Below are 18,840 nucleotides of genomic sequence, written 5' to 3' on the forward strand. Positions count from 1 at the left end.
AAATAGCCAGAGGCATTAAAGAGCCTTATACACCAGACTCATCTACTATTAACCTAGTAAGAAAAAACTTATACATTTTCTACCGCTTATTTCCCTTTTTGAAGTCACGGGGGGCGCTGGCGCCTATCTCAACTACAATCGGGCGGAAGGCGGGGTACACCCTGGACAAGTCGCCACCTCATCACAGGGCCAACACAGATAGACAGACAACATTCACACTCACATTCACACACTAGGGCCAATTTAGTGTTGCCAATCAACCTATCCCCGGGTGCATGTCTTTGGAGGTGGGAGGAAGCCGGAGTACCCGGAGGGAACCCACGCATTCACGGGGAGAACATGCAAACTCCACACAGAAAGATCCCGAGCCTGGGATTGAACCCAGGACTGCAGGACCTTCGTATTGTGAGGCAGACGCACTAACCCCTGTTCCACCGTGAAACATGATTTATGTTATTTATCATTGCGTCAATTGCAGGTTTTGCAGTGTGGTGTTCCAATACTTTGCCTACTATGTCAAAAACGTTTTTTTACTGAATTAAAAAATCACTAGTTTGCCATACAGCTCCTGGAATGTAAAAAAAATGTTTTAAATGTGCAACAGAGAGGTTTGATTTCCAAGGTTTTCAAGAGTTTGAAGGTTACAAAGGCTCTGCTTTATAAAAAAGAAAAAAAAAAAAGGCAGCCACTCTGAGGCGGGGAAAAAAAAAAGGGAAATGTCTGCAAAGTTATCAGCGGTCGACATGCTTCCTATACACACGTGGCTCTGAAGTGGATTTTGTAATATTCATAGAGGGTTTGCTTTAATTCAGTGTCCTCTGCTGCGCTAAAATGACCCAAACTGTGTTTAATGGACGCCTTTCTGCACCACGCCGATAGGCCGCCGCTGGGAGTGTGTCATCTGCATATGTTAATATTCATGAGCAGAGGACCAAGTCTCACGGCACGATAAGCATAGCAGGGGTGGGGGGGGGGCAAAGTACGGGGGAATGAAGCTCGTAAAGAGAAATAATAGCCTTGGCGGGGTGACGCTGTGACCTGTGACGGCCATGTCGGATCCAAATGGCACGTGTCACTTTTAATGTGTCCAAGCCGTGTAAGCGTTATAACCTGTGGTAACTTTACATCATTAGCGGAGTCCTACTTTGAGCTGGGCCGGATGAACATCCAGAAATAATTAAAGCAGCTGTCCTCGTCATTAAGGTGGCTGCCTAACGCTTTAATCAAGCGCCATTATTGCACATACCGACGAAGGGTGAACTGGAAAGGCCGGCGACGTCTCTTGTGTTCTTCTTTCGGCATACTGCGACACTTCCAGGAGGTGTAATTAAAAAGTTTGCACCGCGAGCAACTTTCCAAAACTGAAACGGCAAGGCAACTCGGGTATTTTTGGCGGCGCACTTTTAGCTTCAGCGGCGTTTGCCAAAGTAAACAGGAAATACGGCGCTCGTAAAGGCACTGATAGGTCAACGTTAAAGTGAATCATGTGCAAGTGAGAAGTATGCAAATGCGACACGCGTTTGTAGGGAGAAAAATGACACCGAAGACTGTGTTTACTTGGATTTCATGCTCGGTAATGCATCATTTACATGGGCAGTCAATTGTGCTGCAGTCCAATAAATGAAAATAAATGTTTAAAAGCTGCATAAGCAGCTCTGGAAATAAACATTTAAATGTGGGAGATGGTCTAAGTTGAGCGAGGAACAAAATGCAAATGTTGGATTATTATTGTTATCATCATCATCCTCATCAATACAATTTACATCATGATTACACGATATTGCCAAAAATATTTGGCCACCTGCCATGACTCACATATGAACTTGAAGTGCCACCCCATTCCTAACCCATGGGGTTCAATATGATGTCGGTCCACCTTTTGCAGCTATTACAGCTTCAACTCTTCTGGGAAGGCTGTCCACAAGGTTGCGGAGTGTTTTTAAAGGAATTTTCCACGATTCTTCCAAAAGCGCATTGGTCAGGTCACACACTGATGTTGGTCGGGAAGGCCTGGCTCTTAGTCTCCGTTCTAATTCATCCCAAAGGTGTTCTATCGGGTTCAGGTCAGGACTCTGTGCAGGCCAGTCAAGTTCATCCACACCAGACTCTGCCATCCATGTTTTTATAGACCGTGCTTTGTGCACTGGTGCACAGTCATGTTGGAAGAGGAAGGAGCCCTCTCCAAACTGTTCCCACAAGGTTGAGAGCATGGAATTGTCAAACATGTTTTGGTATCCTGGAGCATTCAAAGTTCCTTTCACTGTAACTAAGGGGCGAAGCCCAACTCCTGAAAAACAAACCCACACCATAATTCCTCCTCCACCAAATTGCACACTCGGCACAATGCAGTCCAAAATGTAGCGTTCTCCTGGCAACCTCCAAACCCAGACTCGTCCACCACATTGCCAGATGGAAAAGCGTTATTCATCACTCCAGAGAAGGCGTCGCCACTGCTCTAGAGTCCAGCTGTAACGTACTTTACACCTCTGCATCCCACACATTTCATTGGAGTCGGTGATGCATGGCTCAGATGCAGCTGCGCAGCCATGGAAACCCATTCCATGAAGCTCTCTGCGTGCTGTACGTGGGCTAATTGGAAGGTCACATGAAGTTTGGAGCTCTGTAGCAACAGAAAGTCGGCGACCTCTTTCCACTCTGTCGGTTTACGTGGCCTACCACTTTGTGGTTGAGTTGCTGTTGTTCCCAAACTCTTCCATTTTCTTATAATAAAGCCGACAGTTGATTTGGGAAAATTTAGGAGCAGGGAAATTTCACGACTGGGTTTGTTGGACAGGTGGCATCCCATGACAGTTCCACGCTGGAAATCACTGAGCTCCTGAGAGCGGCCAAATACTTTTGGCAATGTAGTGTATGTGTGTTCTTACCCAGCTACAGTCATGGTCTCTGCACTACTGATCGCCAGGCTGACCACGTCGGCGACAGCCACCCTACCGACCGCCGACACACTGTGCACGCTCTCATAATAACTCAAGAAGCCGCCTTCCAGTGTGCACCAGCAACGCACCATGTCTGTAAAACAGCATCAAAAAAACATCAGATTGCATCGCCTGGACTCCCCAAAGTAAGGACATCTCTAATAAAAAAAACGAAAAAGTGTAATAACAGAAAAAACTATGTTTTTTTACGTAAATAAAGCTACGATAAGCAGGGGCTTAGCGTATTGTTTTTTTTTTTTTCATACACAAATCGAGGTTATGTTTTGTAAGATCATGCTTAAAGAAAATGTTCACAAAATTCTGTCTAAAGTTGCTTTGGCACCAGAGATATAACGGTTTAGGTGATTTTGAATGTTTTTGTTAGTTTTTGTTCATATTTTATTGTATTGTATTTCATGGAATTTGAGGGATAAGCCGTAAAAAGTTGATGGATGGATGGATGGAAATTATTTAAAATGTTTATTTTATATTATTTATTTGCAGAAACTAGTGAGGCCCAGCAGAAACAAATGCTGGCATCCACTTTGTAATGTGCTTCACTGCCACCTAAAGGACTAGAGTGGAACAGACCTGGCAGAGGACAAAACAAGGAAGTTACAAAACCCAAAACCAGTGAAGTTTGCACATTGTGTAATTCGTAAATAACGATAGAATACAATGATTTGCAAATTCTTTTCAACTTATATTCAATTGAGTTGACTGCAAAGACAAGATACTTAACGTTTGAACTGAGAGATTTGCAAATAATCATTAACTTGGAATTTAATGGCAGCAACACACTGCCAAAAAAAGTTGGCACAGGGGCATTTTTACCACAGTGTTACATGGCCTTTCCTTTCAACAACACTCAGTAAATGTTTAGGAACTGAGGAGACCAATTTTTGAAGCTTTTCAGGTTGAATTTTTTCCCATTCTTGCTTGATGTACAGCTTAAGTTGTTCAACAGTCCGGGGTCTCCATTGTCGTATTTTAGGCTTCACATTTTCAATGGGAGACAGGTCTGGACTACAGGCAGGCCAGTCTAGTACTAGCCACGCCGGTTTAACACATGCAGAATGTAATTTGGCATTGTCTTGCTGAAATAAGCAGGGGCGTCCATGAAAAAGATGTTGCCTTGATGGCAACATATGGTTACTCCAAAACCTGTATGTACCTTTCATCATTAATGGTGCCTTCACAGATGTGTAAGTTACCCATGCCTATATACCCCCATAACATCGCAGATGCTGGCTTTTGAACATTGCGCCTAGAACAATCCGGATGGTTATTTTCCTCTTTGCTCCACGACGTCCACAGTTTCAAAAAAAAGTCAGATCACAGAACACTTTGAATCAGTCCATCTTAGATGAGCTCGGCTCGGGCCAACCGAAGCCGGCAGCGTTTCTGGGTGTTGTTGATAAATGTCTTTTGCTTTGCATAGTAGAGTTTAACCTTGTACTTACAGATGTAACGACAAACTGTAATTACTGACGGTGGTTTTCTGAAGTGTTTCTGAGCCCATGTGGTGATATTTTTTACACACTGATGTCTGTTTTTGATGCAGTACTGCCTGAGGGCTCCAAGTTCAAGGGCATCCAATGTTAGGTGCAGTGATTTCTCCAGATTTTCTGAACCTTTTGATGATATTAGAGACCTTAGGTGGTAAAATCCCGAAATTCATTGCAACAGCTCATTGAGAAATGTTGTACTTAAACAATTTGCTCACGCATTTGTTCACAAAGTGGTGACCCTCGCACCATCCTCGTGTATATATTTTCAAGTATTCCTTTATATACATATATATATATATATATATATATATATATATATATATATATATATATATATATATGTGTGTGTATATGTATATATATATATATATATATATATATATATATATATATATATATATATGTATATATATATATATATATAATACGTTCATGAGTAAGTATATTTGTTCGGCCACCGTGTTCAATGGAGATTTCTGATCTACAAAATTTGCAGGCAGCATACCCCTTCCCCTTCAAGCTGTCCTGGATGAATTGAAATTCTTTTTTCCAATCATTTTGGAACTTGCAAGGGTACTTTTTCTTCTTACTTCTCATCGCCACGTCTCTTCTTCGTTCTTCTGCTTCGTCTGGGTTATGTTTCTGGACGTTACTACTTGCCGTAGTTTTTGAAGCAATGCATGATGGGAATCCGGATGTTGTGTGTCAGTGTATTAATGTGCCGGCTGGAATAAACACACGTTGAGAAATAGGTTCGTGCCTGCCTACTTTATGGGTTATAGATTAACCTATGGATAACGGAGACATACAGTGGGATAAAAAAGTATTTAGTCAGCCACCGATGTGCAAGTTCTCCCACTTAAAATGATGACAAAGGTCTGTAATTTTCATCATAGGTACACTTCAACTGTGAGAGACAGAATGGGGGAAAAAAATCCAGTAATTCACATTGTAGGAATTTTAAAGAATTTATTAGTAAATTATGGTGGGAAATAACTACTTGGTCAACCATTCAGAGCTCTCAGTGATGGAAGGAGGTTTTGGCTCAAAATCTCACGATACATGGCTCCATTCATTCTTTCCTTAACGCAGATCAATCGTCCTGTCCCCTTAGCAGAAAAACAACCCCAAAGCATGATGTTTCCACCCCCATGCTTCACAGTAGGTATGGTGTTCTTGGGATACAACTCAGTATTCTTCTTCCTCCAAACACGACAAGTTGAGTTTATACCAAAATGGATACATGGATGATACAGCAGAGGATTGGGAGAATTTCATGTGGTCAGATGACACCAAAATAGAACTTTTTGTTATAAACTGAACTTGTCGTGTTTGGATTTTTTTTTCACATTCTGTCTCTCACAGTTGAAGTGTGCCTATGATGAAAATTACAGACCTCTGTCATCATTTTAAGTGGGAGAACTTGCACAATCGGTGGCTGACTAAATAAATACTTTTTTACCCCACTGTGTATAATGGTAAATGGTAAATGGGTTGTACTTGTATAGCGCTTTTCTACTCCTTTATAAAGGAGCCCGAAGTGCTTTGACAGTATTTCCACATTCGCCCATTCACACACACATTCACTCACTGACGGCGGGAGCTGCCATGCAAGGCACTCACCAGGACCCATCAGGAGCAAGGGTGAAGTGCTCTTCCACAAGGACACAACAGACGTGACTAGGATGGTAGAAGGTGGGGATTGAACCAATAACCCTCAGATTGCTGGCACAGCCACTCTACCAACTTTGCTAAGCTGTCTAATAGTCTCCTTTTCAGGTAAGAGAGGACGCTAAAGGCAGTGCCTTTAGGGCACGCCCCCAATATTGTTGTCCAGGTGGAAATCGGGAGAAATTCGGGAGAATGGTTGCCCCGGGAAATTTTAGGGAGAGGCAATGAAATACGGGAGTCTTCCGAGAAAATCGGTAGGGTTAGAAAGTATGTTTTAAAGGTGAAATCAATTATGTTGTTATTACGATGTTTTCTTAATTCATATCTTGTTTAAAAATACATCGATATATCTTACAAACTCGATATCTATCGCCCAGCTCTACCACAGACTGGACTGGAACATCACTGGTAGAGGGCGCGCTATGCTCTACTTCTGAGGTGTGTACCATCAAACGGATGCCACTTTACACAACCCTTGCTCCAGATCCTCTTACTGGCGTCTGACTGTGCACATTACATATCCAATGAGCATGAAGTTCATGCAAACATACCTAATTTTGGACTTTCAAAGTCACCGTGCCATCTGTTTCTTTACTCTGTCTCTCTCCCTCTCTCCTTCTTTTTGTTGTTCTGCAACAAACACACTCACACTGAGAAAAAACAAACGGCACACCACCCGTCGCCCGAAAGTTTCCAATGTATTCCTCTCATGAATATGCTAATTCCTCCGTCAACCGTGCGTGATGCCTGTGAAGGAGCGGATGTGGCTCCAATAAAAAAGATAAAATAAATAAATAAATAAAAAATATATATATATATAAAAAAAACAAGGAAAGGGATGCGAGACGCAGAAGGATGCTTTTTCACTCTTCCACCACCTCTTTTTTTTTTTTTTGGCTTTTTCTGTGTCAAAAGAAACAATATAGGCACTTTTTTTAAACGGAAACATGACTTCTCGCCGCAGCCTTTAAAATAAAGTCCTTTTCCCCGGCGAGAATAAACCACTAATAGCCACGGCTGAACAGTCATTATGTCTGGCTGTAACCAGCTGAGTGCAGCGAAAGAGCGGGAATAGAAGTAAGTGCGCATGTGCTGGTATTTAAAGTCCAATCCACTTTACTTGACAAGCTGTTGTCTTGGTGACAGGGCAGGAAAATAAATCACAAAGTGCTCCTTTTGCCACGTCCCTGGATTTTGACGCTTTTACGGAAAATGCCATGGCCGTTATTTCCCTGGCCCCTGAGTGCTTGTTCATTTCCACTTTGTTCCCCGCTCTAATAAGCGCATTTGTAGTAATCTCCGCCGTCTTCTTAAGAGGTGCGCTTGATTTCTCAACCACTCCGGCTCGTGTCATTAAGGACTTTGAATTATGGATGAATTCGTGTGCCGCAGCACTTCATTAGGTACACCTGCACAACATAATGATATAATGATATGGAAGGGGTGTAAGTCGATGGTATAATCACGCTTTTAAGGCCACTTGGGTGCAGTAAGTATAACAAAATGCAAAATATAAAACGCCGATATTTTGGTGTAAACAGCTTTAATGTTTTTTGATTAAAAAAAACAAAAACCTTTTAAACTACATATTTTTCCATATTTGTTTTTTTTTTTTTCAAGAAAGCAACAGAAAGTTCGCTGTTGGCTGAAGTGGAACTTAAATGGTACGGTATGGTAAAGTAGACTCCATCCATCCATCCATCTTCTTCCACTTATCCGAGGTCGGGTCGTGGGGGCAGCAGCCTAAGCAGGGAAGCCCAGACTTTCCTCTCCCCAGCCACTTCGTCCAGCTCTTCCCGGGGGATCCCGAGGCGTTCCCAGGCCAGCCGGGAGACAGTCTTCCCAACGTGTTCTGGGTCTTCCCCGTGGCCTCCTACCGGTCGGACGTGCCCTTAACACCTCCCTAGGGAGGTGTTCGAGAGGAACCACCTCATCTGGCTCCTCTCGATGTGGAGGAGCAGCGGCTTTACTTTGAGCTCCTCCCGGATGACGAAACTTCTCACCCTATCTCTAAGGGAGAGCCCTGCCACCCGGCGGAGGAAACTCATTTCCGCCGCTTGTATCCGTGATCTTGTCCTTTCGGTCATGACCCAAAGCTCATGACTGTAGGTGAGTATGGGAACGTAGATCGACCCGTAAAATTAGAGCTTTGCCTTCCGGCTCAGCTCCTTCTTCACCACAACGGATCGATACAGCGTCCGCATTACTGAAGACGCCGCACCAATCTGCCTGTCGATCTTACAATCCACTCTTCCCTCACTCGTGAACAAGACTCCGAGGTACTTGAACTCCTCCACTTGGGACAGGGTCTCCTCCCCAACCTGGAGATGGCACTCAACCCTTTTCCGGGCGAGAACGATGGACTCGGACTTGGAGGTGCTGATTTTTGGAGTTGTTTCTGAAATACTTCAGAAATACCTCCCAAGGTTATGTGCCGGCACGCGCCACTCCGGGTGCAACAGGCGGCTGCATTCAATCGGTGCAATCAGCACTCTACACACCTGTCGCTGATAAGCTCCCTCGCCTTCTTAAGCCAGTGCAAACTTGCGTTATGGGCCAGAACGTAGCGATGTGTTCCTTGTACAATAAGCCGAATAGCTCCAAGCTATATTCCCATTCTCTCCCTCTCTCTCTGTGTTTCTCCCCCTCCGTGTTAATTGGTCTCGTGTCCCCTTGTCGTCTTCCAGCAGCATTCCTCTGTTCCCGCGTTACGATCAATGTGTCTCATCTCCCCGTGTTCCCCTCTCGTTCCCTGGCTTGCCCCTCTTGGATCTCGACTTTGCACTTGACCTCACCCCTGCCTACAGGCCTCCGAGCCTGCCTTGCCCCTCTCTTGGACTTCCGCACCTCGCTCAACACTTCTGGTAATGCACTACAGATACTCGCTACACATAGTCACCCTCACACACCTTTTGGATTAGTCACACTCCATTCTATTGTCTTTATGTATATATATATATATAAATAAATCTAGAGTTAAACGATGTCTCTGCTGTTTCTTCCGTCTTCTCGTTACCCTGCTTAATGACAATAAAGCTGCTTCTGATTCCTCCCCTGTACACGTAACAACGGTTACATAAAGGAATTTCAATTCATTTAAACCTACACTAGATCACTTATTATTATTTTTTATTTTATTTTATTTTTTGCTGTTTGGTTCAGGACTCTTTGGGACTGTGCAACAAGGGGTCGCACTTTTGTGACTTCTGTGGTGCTTTTTTTGTGAACTTCTGGATCTGCCTCCCGGGAGTCTTTTGGCCGTGGGACAAGCTGCCGGGTCTCTGCCATACCAGAATCCGTTTGAGGAGACTGGAGGAGATGCGGATGAAGAGACAGCTGTGGAGCTGGCGCTGAGCACTAGGACTGACAAGCTTCACAGTATCTTGGTTGAATGAGCAGATATCGGAGACCTCGGCTCTCTTGGATGCTTTGTTGGGTCTGCTCCTGTCTCTGGCCATGCTCCCCCCACCCTAGCAGACGATGGCGTGCGACCCCGCAGAGGCCACTATATGTTTTTGTTTTACTTTTGTAGCTGTATGAAGAAATTGCTGGTTGCATCAGCTCTACTCTTTTAATGTATTTAATGTCTTTTGTGTTCCTTGGTGTTTGATGTTTCCCTTATGTGTGCTGTGGCTATGAGTTTGTTTTCCCTTTTCCCTTGGCGTCAGTCTGGACCCCGTCTCCAGCATTTACCTGTTTCTCACCTTTTTTGTAAGGGGCGCCGGAAGTTTGCAGACCCGTCAGCGATCTTGTTCGTTCTCCTTTTAATGTTTGTCTGCTCTGAAAATCTTAATTTCCCCTCGGGGATTATTGAAGTATTTCTGGTTCTCCATCCATCCATTTTCTACCGCTTATTCCCTTTGGGGTGGCGGGGGGCACTGGTGCCTATCTCAGCTACAATCGGGCGAAAGGCGGTGTACAGCCTGGACAAGTCGCCACCTCAACGCAGGGTCAACACAGATAGACAAACAATATTCACATTCACATTCACACACTAGGGCCAATTTAGTGTTGCCAATCAACCTATCCTCAGGTGCATGTTTTTGGAAGTGGGAGGAAGCTGGAATCCCTGGAGGGAATCGACGCAGTCACTGAGAGAACATGCAAACTCCACACAGAAAGATCCCGAGCCCGGGATTGAACCCAGGACTACTCAGGACCTTTGTATTGTGAGGCAGACGCACTATCCCCTGTTTCACTGTGCTGCCCATTTTGAGTTTATTTACTTCCTAATTGTCATTTTGTTCTAGTATTATGAGGTGGCGACTTATCCAGGGTTCACACCACCTTCCGTCCGAATGCAGCTGAGATAGGCTCCAGCACCCCCCGGGACCCCAAAATGGACAAGCGGCAGAAAATGGATGGATGGATTACTTCACGATAATGACAGGTGTGGTGTTACTCTATTGGATACATTAGTTCCTTTCACTGGAACTAAGAGGCCAAACCCACACCATAATTCCTCCTCCACCAAATTTCACACTCGGCAGAATGCAGTCCAAAATGTAGCCTTCTCCTGGCAACCTCCAAACCCAGATTGGTGTATCAGATTGCCAGATGGAGAGGCGTGATTCCCTCACTCCAGAGAAGGCGTCTCCACTGCTCTAGAAATCACTGAGCTCTTGAGAGCTTTCACAAATGTTTGTAGAAACCGTCTCCAAGTGCTTGATTTTATACACCCATTAATGCTGGGTAGCTAACGATGGATTCTGAGGCGTCATCTATGTTGCTGCTCCTCGATCTTAGCGCTGCTTTCGATACCGTCGATCATAATATTTTATTAGTGCGTATCAAAACACGAATTGGTATGTCAGACTTAGCCCTGTCTTGGTTTACCTCTTATCTTACTGATAGGATGCAGTGCGTCTCCCATAACAGTGTGACCTCGGACTATGTTAAGGTAACGTGTGGAGTTCCCCAGGGTCCTTGGCCCTGCACTCGTCAGCATCTACATGCTGCCGCTAGGTGACGTCATACGCAAATACGGTGTTAGCTTTCACTGTTATGCTGATGACACCCAACTCTACATGCCCCTAAAGCTGACCAACAAGCCGGATTGTAGTCAGCTGGAGGCGTGTCTTAATGAAATTAAACAATGGATGTCCGCTAACTTTTTGCAACTCAACGCCAAAAAAACAGAAATGCTGATTATCGGTCCTGCTAGACACCGACCTCTATTTAATAATACAACTTTAACATTTGACCACCAAACAATTAAACAAGGCGACTCTGTAAAGAATCTGGGTATTATCTTCGACCCAACTCTCTCCTTTGAGTCACACATTAAAAGCGTTACTAAAACGGCCTTCTTTCATCTCCGTAATATCGCTAAAATTCGCTCCATTCTGTCCACTAAAGACGCTGAGATCATTATCCATGCGTTTGTTACGTCTCGCCTCGATTACCGTAACGTATTATTTTCGGGTCTCCTCATTTCTAGCATTAAACGATTAGAGTTGCTACAAAATGCCGCTGCTAGACTTTTGACAAGAACAAGAAAGTTTGATCATATTACGCCTATACTGGCTCACCTGCACTGGCGTCCTGTGCACTTAAGATGTGACTTTAACGTTTTATTACTTACGTATAAAATACTACACGGTCTAGCTCCATCCTATCTTGCCGATTGTATTGTACCACATGTCCCGGCAAGAAATCTGCGTTCAAAGGACTCCGGCTTATTAGTGATTCCCAGAGCCCAAAAAAGTCTGCAGACTTTAGAGCGTTTTCTATTAGGGCTCCAATACGCTAGAATGTCCAGTTAGAGATGCTACCTCAGTAGAAACATTTAAGTCTCATCTTAAAACTTATTTGTATGCTCTAGCCTTTAAATAGACTCCCTTTTTAGACCACTTTATCTGCCGTTTCTTTTCTTTTTCTCCTATGTCCCACTCTCCCTTGTGGAGGGGGTCCGGTCCGATGGCCATGGGTGACGTACTGGCTGTCCAGAGTCGGAACCCAGGATGGACTGCTTGCCTGTGTATTGGCTTGGGACATCTCTGCGCTGATGATCCGCCTCCGCTTGGGATGGTTTCCTGCTGGCTCCGCTGTGGACGGGACTCTCGCTGCTGTGTTGGATCCGCTTTGGACTGGACTCTCACAGCTGTGTTGGGTCCACTATGGATTGAACTTTCACAGCATCATGTTAGACCCGCTCGACATCCATTGCTTTCGTCCTCTCCAAGGTTCTCATAGTCATCATTGTCACCAACGTCCCACAGGGTGTGAGTTTTCCTTGCCCTTATGTGGGCCTACCGAGGATGTCGTAGTGGTTTGTGTGTGGTTTGTGCAGGCCTTTGAGACACTAGTGATTTAGGGCAATATAAGTAAACATTGATTGATTGATTGATTGATTAGGACACCTGATTCTGATCATTTGGATGGGTGGCCAAATACTTTTGGCAATATAGTGTATAATATAATATTTTTGAACGGAAATACATCAACTTGAGGATTGTTTTCGGCTTGCTTAAGTGATACTAAAAAAGAGATGAATCAGAATAATTAACTACAGACCCTAAGAAATTATTTGCTTATGAATGCATTGACAGTACCTAAAAATACCACAAAAACTATAAAGTTCCCCCCTTAAAAACTTTAAAAATTTCTGCGATCTTTCCACTGGTGTGTACAACACCACAATAGAGGCAACAATAGCGGCTGATTCACAATCAAGCAGCTGTTCCCCCTCACACACAGCAAAGACCCCCATGACCGAGCCGCTCTCCACAGGGGGTCCCCGAGTAAATCACTAGAGACAAAATGCGCGCCTCCAAAGCGGTCCAATTAGCTCCGACAATTTCACTCTTTTTTTTTTTTTTGACAAGGAGGAATGACATTTCTCACTTTGTGACATCCAATAAATGCTCAAGTGTGCAAAATGAGCCAAGTGATAAGACTAAATCAAGACAATCAATGCGCCCTCTCAATCCCTCTCATTGTTAATCAACATATAAGAATAAAGCTGTTTTACCCAGAATTTCCGACGAGAATGGATGGATTCGTAATAGTTTCATGTCATTAAAAAAAGAAAACAAAAAAACAGACGAAGCAACCGCCTTCTCTCTTGGCCCTCTTTCGCCCCTGCTGCCAATCATCTGCCTATCTCACCATCAGCGATGAAGATGTCTGCTGGACAGATTGTCAGCAAGCTTGAAAGGGAATCTGTGAGAATGACGGCATTGAGCAGCACATGCCAAAATTACAGTCTGCTTCATTACAGAAAAACCCTATAAGTATTGCAGTGTAGACAACCACAACATATGCCAATGGACATCTTACAAAAACTAATATTATTTGGACCACAAAGTGTACTGCCGCATGCGCAGTTCCGCATGCGCAGTTCCGCATGCCTTATGCTGCGCCTGGACACGCCTCTGCTCGCTCTTCCCGCATCACGGCCGAACCCCTGCCCGGCTGCAAGCAATATGCAATCAACACACCTGGTTCTGATGAGGGCATACGGCATAAAGGCCAGCGTACCCGAATCTCCCCTCCCGCATACTTGCTCTCTTTCTGTGTCTTTTCCGCAGTGATTTCCCTGTCTCACGTGATTGAGCTGTGTGCCTAGACTTCCTGTTGGATTCCGGACTGCCTCCCTCGATCCTCAACCCCTGCTTGGACACGGACCTTTTGACGCCTCGCTATACCCCCACCCCCGACAACCTGCATGTCTCACGAACATTCGAGCCTGCCTTTCCTGTCCAGGACTGCCGCCTCTCGCTCAACACTCAGGGTAACACACAATAGTTAATTCCACACATAGTCACTCACACACACACGTTTGGATTTTTTGTCACACTACATTCTTTAGTTTATATTAGTATTGTTTATTATTATTGTGTGTATATATATATATATATATATATATATATATATATATATATATATATATATATATATATATACTTGTATATATGAGGGAATCAATAAAGTACTATCTATCTATATATATATATATATATATAGAATAAATCATAGAGCAACAGTGGCTGTAGACAACCTCCTAATGTAGTTTGGAACTTTGATAACTCCACAACATGGTAGTAGAATCACTTTTAGTACCATAAGTGGTCAATATCCATCAGCTTTATCTATCTGTGCATGCACTTTAAAATGCTATTGGTGTGAAAGTCATAAGGGTTAAAACTGTAGTGCTGTTGTCCAACATTCAACACAGTTAATGCTGTCTCAGCAGTTTGCTATCTACCACATTTACACCATTGGTTCTTGTTGCTGCTGTGTTGTGCGATATATTTATTCATAAATGACATTGTGGAGTGAGACAGGTGCATTTTCTCATGGACTCTAAATCTGTCCTCTTTACCGAATGCCTTCTTTCTGCAAGACCAGGGGTCGGCAACCCAACGTGTTGAAAGAGCCATATTGGACCAAATATACAAAAAACAAATCTGTCTGGAGCCGCAAAAAGTTAAAAGCCTTATATAAGTGTTATAATGAAGACAACACATTAAAAGTAAGTGTCTGAAAGGTGAGATAACTCATGGAAATTCCTGGATTAAAACTGCCGAAGGTATAGATGTGTGTGTCCAAGTTAAAAGGTAAGGACAGGCTGTCTTCCTCTAATGGATTTATTACAATCTTTGCAAGCTGGGTAATGTTTGCTGTGGTCTGGAACAATATGGTAACGTTTGCTGTTGTCTGGAAAAACATGGCACACAATCAGAAATGCTGCCAATATTGCATACAGATAATGTGTCATGAAACATGCAAATATAAATTGGATACACAGAGGACAAAGTAAAGGAAATTAAATGAACTCAAATATACTTACAAACGAGGCATAATGATGCAATATGTACATACAACTAGCCTAAATAGCATGTCAGCATGGATTATTAGCACTCCACGCAAGTCAATAACATCAACAAAGCTCACTTTTGTGCATTCACGCACAGCATAAAACGTTTGTTGGACAAAATGAGACAAAGAAGGAGTGGCATAAATCACGTCTTTCTGTGGTAGCGACGGAGAAAGTTGTACACTTAAACCAACTATGGTGAGTTCAAGGACCGCCTAAATTAGTAGGACAAAATAGCGCTGGTCAAATATCAGTAATCAGTGAAACATAAACACAAACATTAAACAGTGGGCTTCCTAACAATTAGGAAGGTTTGTGTCTTGTTTGTCCTCCTACAGAAACATTATTAAAACAACAATTAATATTTTTCCCCCCATCTTTTTCCATTTGGGAAAAAGCTCCAGGGAGCCACAAGAGCGGTGCTAAAGAGCCACATGCGCCCTGAAAGACCGTGGGTTGCTGACCCGCCGTGCAAAACGATATTAAACAAAATGTCTACAAAACAACATTTTAGTAAGTATTTATTAATCCTTGAGCACACCACATGCATTTTTAACAACCTGTGTGTATCTATAGACGTTCAAACCATTAGACTGGCATGCCGCGGTACGCTCCAGAAACTCATAGGAGCAATTTCCTGCAACTGAAGAAGTTTTTAACTCAAGCCTTAAATTTTTCAGCACATGTGGTAAAAGCGGCATTAAAAAAGGCCAAACTGCACTGTTGTCTATAATAGATGGCTATAGAATGTATAGGCCTACATACAAACCATGTTTCCATATGAGTTGGGAAATTGTGTTGGATGTAAATATAAACGCGATACAATGATTTGCAAATCATGTTCAACTCCTATTCAGTTGAATATGCTACAAAGACAACATATTTGATGTTCAAACTGATAAACATTTTTTTTTTTTTGCAAATAATCATTCACTTTAGAATTTGATGCCTGCAACACTTGACAAAGAATTTGGGAAAGGTGGCAATAAATACTGATAAAGTTGAGGAATGCTCATCAAACACTTATTTGGAACATCCCACAGGTGTGCAGGCTATTTGGGAACAGGTGGGTGCCATGATTGGGTATAAAAACAGCTTCCCAAAAATGCTCAGTCTTTCACAAGAAAGGATGGGGCGAGGTACACCCCTTTGTCCACAACTACGTAAGCAAATAGTGAAACAGTTTAAGAACAACGTTTCTCAAAGTGCAAATGCAAGAAATCTACTGTCCATAATTACATCAAAAGGTTCAGAGAATCTGGAGAAATGACTCCACGTAAGCCACATGGCCGGAAACCAACATTGAAGGACCATGACCTTCGATGCCTCAGATGGCACTGTATCAGAAACCGACATCAATCTCTAAAGGATATCACCACATGGGCTCAGGTGCGGCGTCTTCAGTAATGCGGACGTTGTACCGATCCGGTGTGGTGAAGAAGGAGCTGAGCCGGAAGGCAAAGCTCTCAATTTACCGGTCGATCTACGTTCCCATCCTCACCTATGGTCATGAGCTTTGGGTCATGACCGAAAGGATAAGATCACGGGTACAAGCGGCCGAAATGAGTTTCCTCCGCCGTGTGGCGGGGCTCTCCCTTAGAGATAGGGTGAGAAGCTCTGCCATCCGGGAGGGACTCAAAGTAAAGCCGCTGATCCTCCACATCAAGAGGAGCCAGATGAGGTGGTTCGGGCATCTGGTCAGGATGCCACCCGAACGCCTCCCTAGGGAGGTGTTTAGGGCACGTCCAACCGGTAGGAGGCCACGGGGAAGACCCAGGACACGTTGGGAAGACTATGTCTACCGGCTGGCCTGGGAACGCCTCGGTATCCCCCGGGAAGAGCTAGACGAAGTGGCTGGGGAGAGGGAAGTCTGGGTTTCCCTGCTTAGGCTGTTGCCCCCGCGACCCGACCTCGGATAAGCGGAAGATGATGGATGGATGGATGGATGGATCCAGAAACGCTGCCGGCTTCTCTGGGCCCGAGATCATCTAAAATGGACTGATGCAAAGTGGAAAAGTGTTCTGCGTTCTGTCAAGTCCACATTTCAAATTGTTTTTGGAAATATTCGACATTGTGTCATCCGGACCAAAGGGGAAGCGAACCATCCAGACTATTATTGACGCAGAGTTCAAAAGCCAGCATCTGTGATGGTATGGGGCTGCATTTGTGGCCTAGGCATGGGTAACTTACACATCTGTGAAGGCACCATTAATGCTGAAAGGTACATACAGGTTTTGGTACAACATATGCTGCCATGTAAGCGCCGTCTTTTTCATGGACGCCCCCGCTTATTCCAGCAAGACAATGTCAAGCCACATTCAGCACGTCTTACAACAGTGTGGCTTCATAGTAAAAGAGTGCGGATACATTCCTGGCCCGCCTGCAGACCAGACATGTCTCCTATCAAAAATGTGTGGCCAATTATGAAGCATAAAATACGACAGCGGAGACCACGGACCGTTGAACGACTGAAGCGCTACATAAAACAAGCATGGGAAAGAATTCCACTTTTAAAGCTTCAACAATTAGTTTCCTCAGTTCCCAAACGTTTATTGAGTGTTGTTAAAAGAAAAGGTGATGTAACACAGTGGTGAACATGCCCTTTCCCAACTACTTTCGCACGTGTTGCAGCCATGAAATTCTAAGTAAATTATTATTTGCAAAAAAAAAGGTTTATGAGTTTGAACATCAAATATGTTGTCTTTGTAGTGCATTCAATTGAATATGGGTTGAAAAGGATTTGCAAATCATTGTATTCCGTTTATATTTACATCTAACACAATTTCCCAACTCATATGGAAACGGGGTTTGTACTACAGGTGCTGTAAAATGGTATAATCCAAAGTAAGTGGTGTAAAATTAATGAATTTAAATTAAATGTAGACCCAGATGAAGAAATAGCCTTAATAAAATTTGTTCAACTAATCACTACATCTTGGCAGAAAGAGTGTCAATTATCCAGTTAGTTGCCAACATGGGCTGCAGAAGACATCAAAACAGAAAATACACACTAGGAGGGAAACGGCAGAATGTCCAACAATAAATGGATTATTTTTTTGTTTCCATTCTATACTGAATGCATTTTTCCACAATTAAAACTGCATTCCAAGTGCCTGATCAACCAAGTTTCTAAATAACAGGCTAAATATGTCGAGAGTCGTAGAAGAGAAGGGGGAATATTCAAGCAGGCTATATATATATATATATATATATATATATATATATATATATATATATATATATGTATATATATATATATATATATATACATATATATATATATATATATATATATGTATATATATATATATATATATACATATATATATATATATATATACATATATATATATATATATATATATATATATATATATATATATATATATATATATATATATATATATATATATATACAAACCCCGTTTCCATATGATTTGAGAAATTGTGTTAGATGTAAATATAAACGGAATACAATGATTCGTAAATCCTTTTCAACCCATATTCTATTGAAATCAAGATTCAAGATTGTTTATTGCCATATGCACAGTAAAACAGACAGTTTGCCGTACAATGAAAATCTTACTTTGCTAGTCCACCCTTCAACAAGTCACACGGTACTTAGATAAAAATTAAACAAAAATAAAAATAAAAATGTATACACAAGGCACAGTATGTAACATAACATTATTGCACATTCTGATTGACAGTCAACAGTATAAATATGGCGGTGACCTTGGGTCACAGCAGCTGTTAAATAGACCCCTTTTTAGACCAGTTGATCTGCCGTTTCTTTTATTTTTCTCCTGTGTCCCCCCCTCCCTTGTGGTGGGGATCCGGTCCGGTGGCCATGGATGAAGTACTGGCTGTCCAGAGTCGGGACCCAGGATGGACCGCTCGT

General features: G+C 42.9%; 1 protein-coding gene across 3 annotated transcripts in view; it reads right to left on the minus strand.

The window, feature by feature from the left end:
• Positions 1 to 18,840, minus strand: part of arap2 (ArfGAP with RhoGAP domain, ankyrin repeat and PH domain 2) — a 288,224-nt gene that overhangs the window by 67,052 nt on the left and 202,332 nt on the right. For all 3 annotated transcript variants that reach the window (XR_009808512.1, XM_061913586.1, XM_061913587.1), the window contains exon 16: positions 2,886 to 3,030. Coding sequence is in view for 2 of the 3 variants with exons in the window: in XM_061913586.1 (XP_061769570.1) it covers positions 2,886 to 3,030 (145 nt within the window). In the remaining variant the exon portion in view is untranslated. The remainder of the gene's footprint in view (positions 1 to 2,885; positions 3,031 to 18,840) is intronic.

The sequence above is a fragment of the Nerophis ophidion genome, linkage group LG10 (assembly GCF_033978795.1).
Source record: "Nerophis ophidion isolate RoL-2023_Sa linkage group LG10, RoL_Noph_v1.0, whole genome shotgun sequence".
Lineage (NCBI taxonomy): Eukaryota > Metazoa > Chordata > Actinopteri > Syngnathiformes > Syngnathidae > Nerophis > Nerophis ophidion.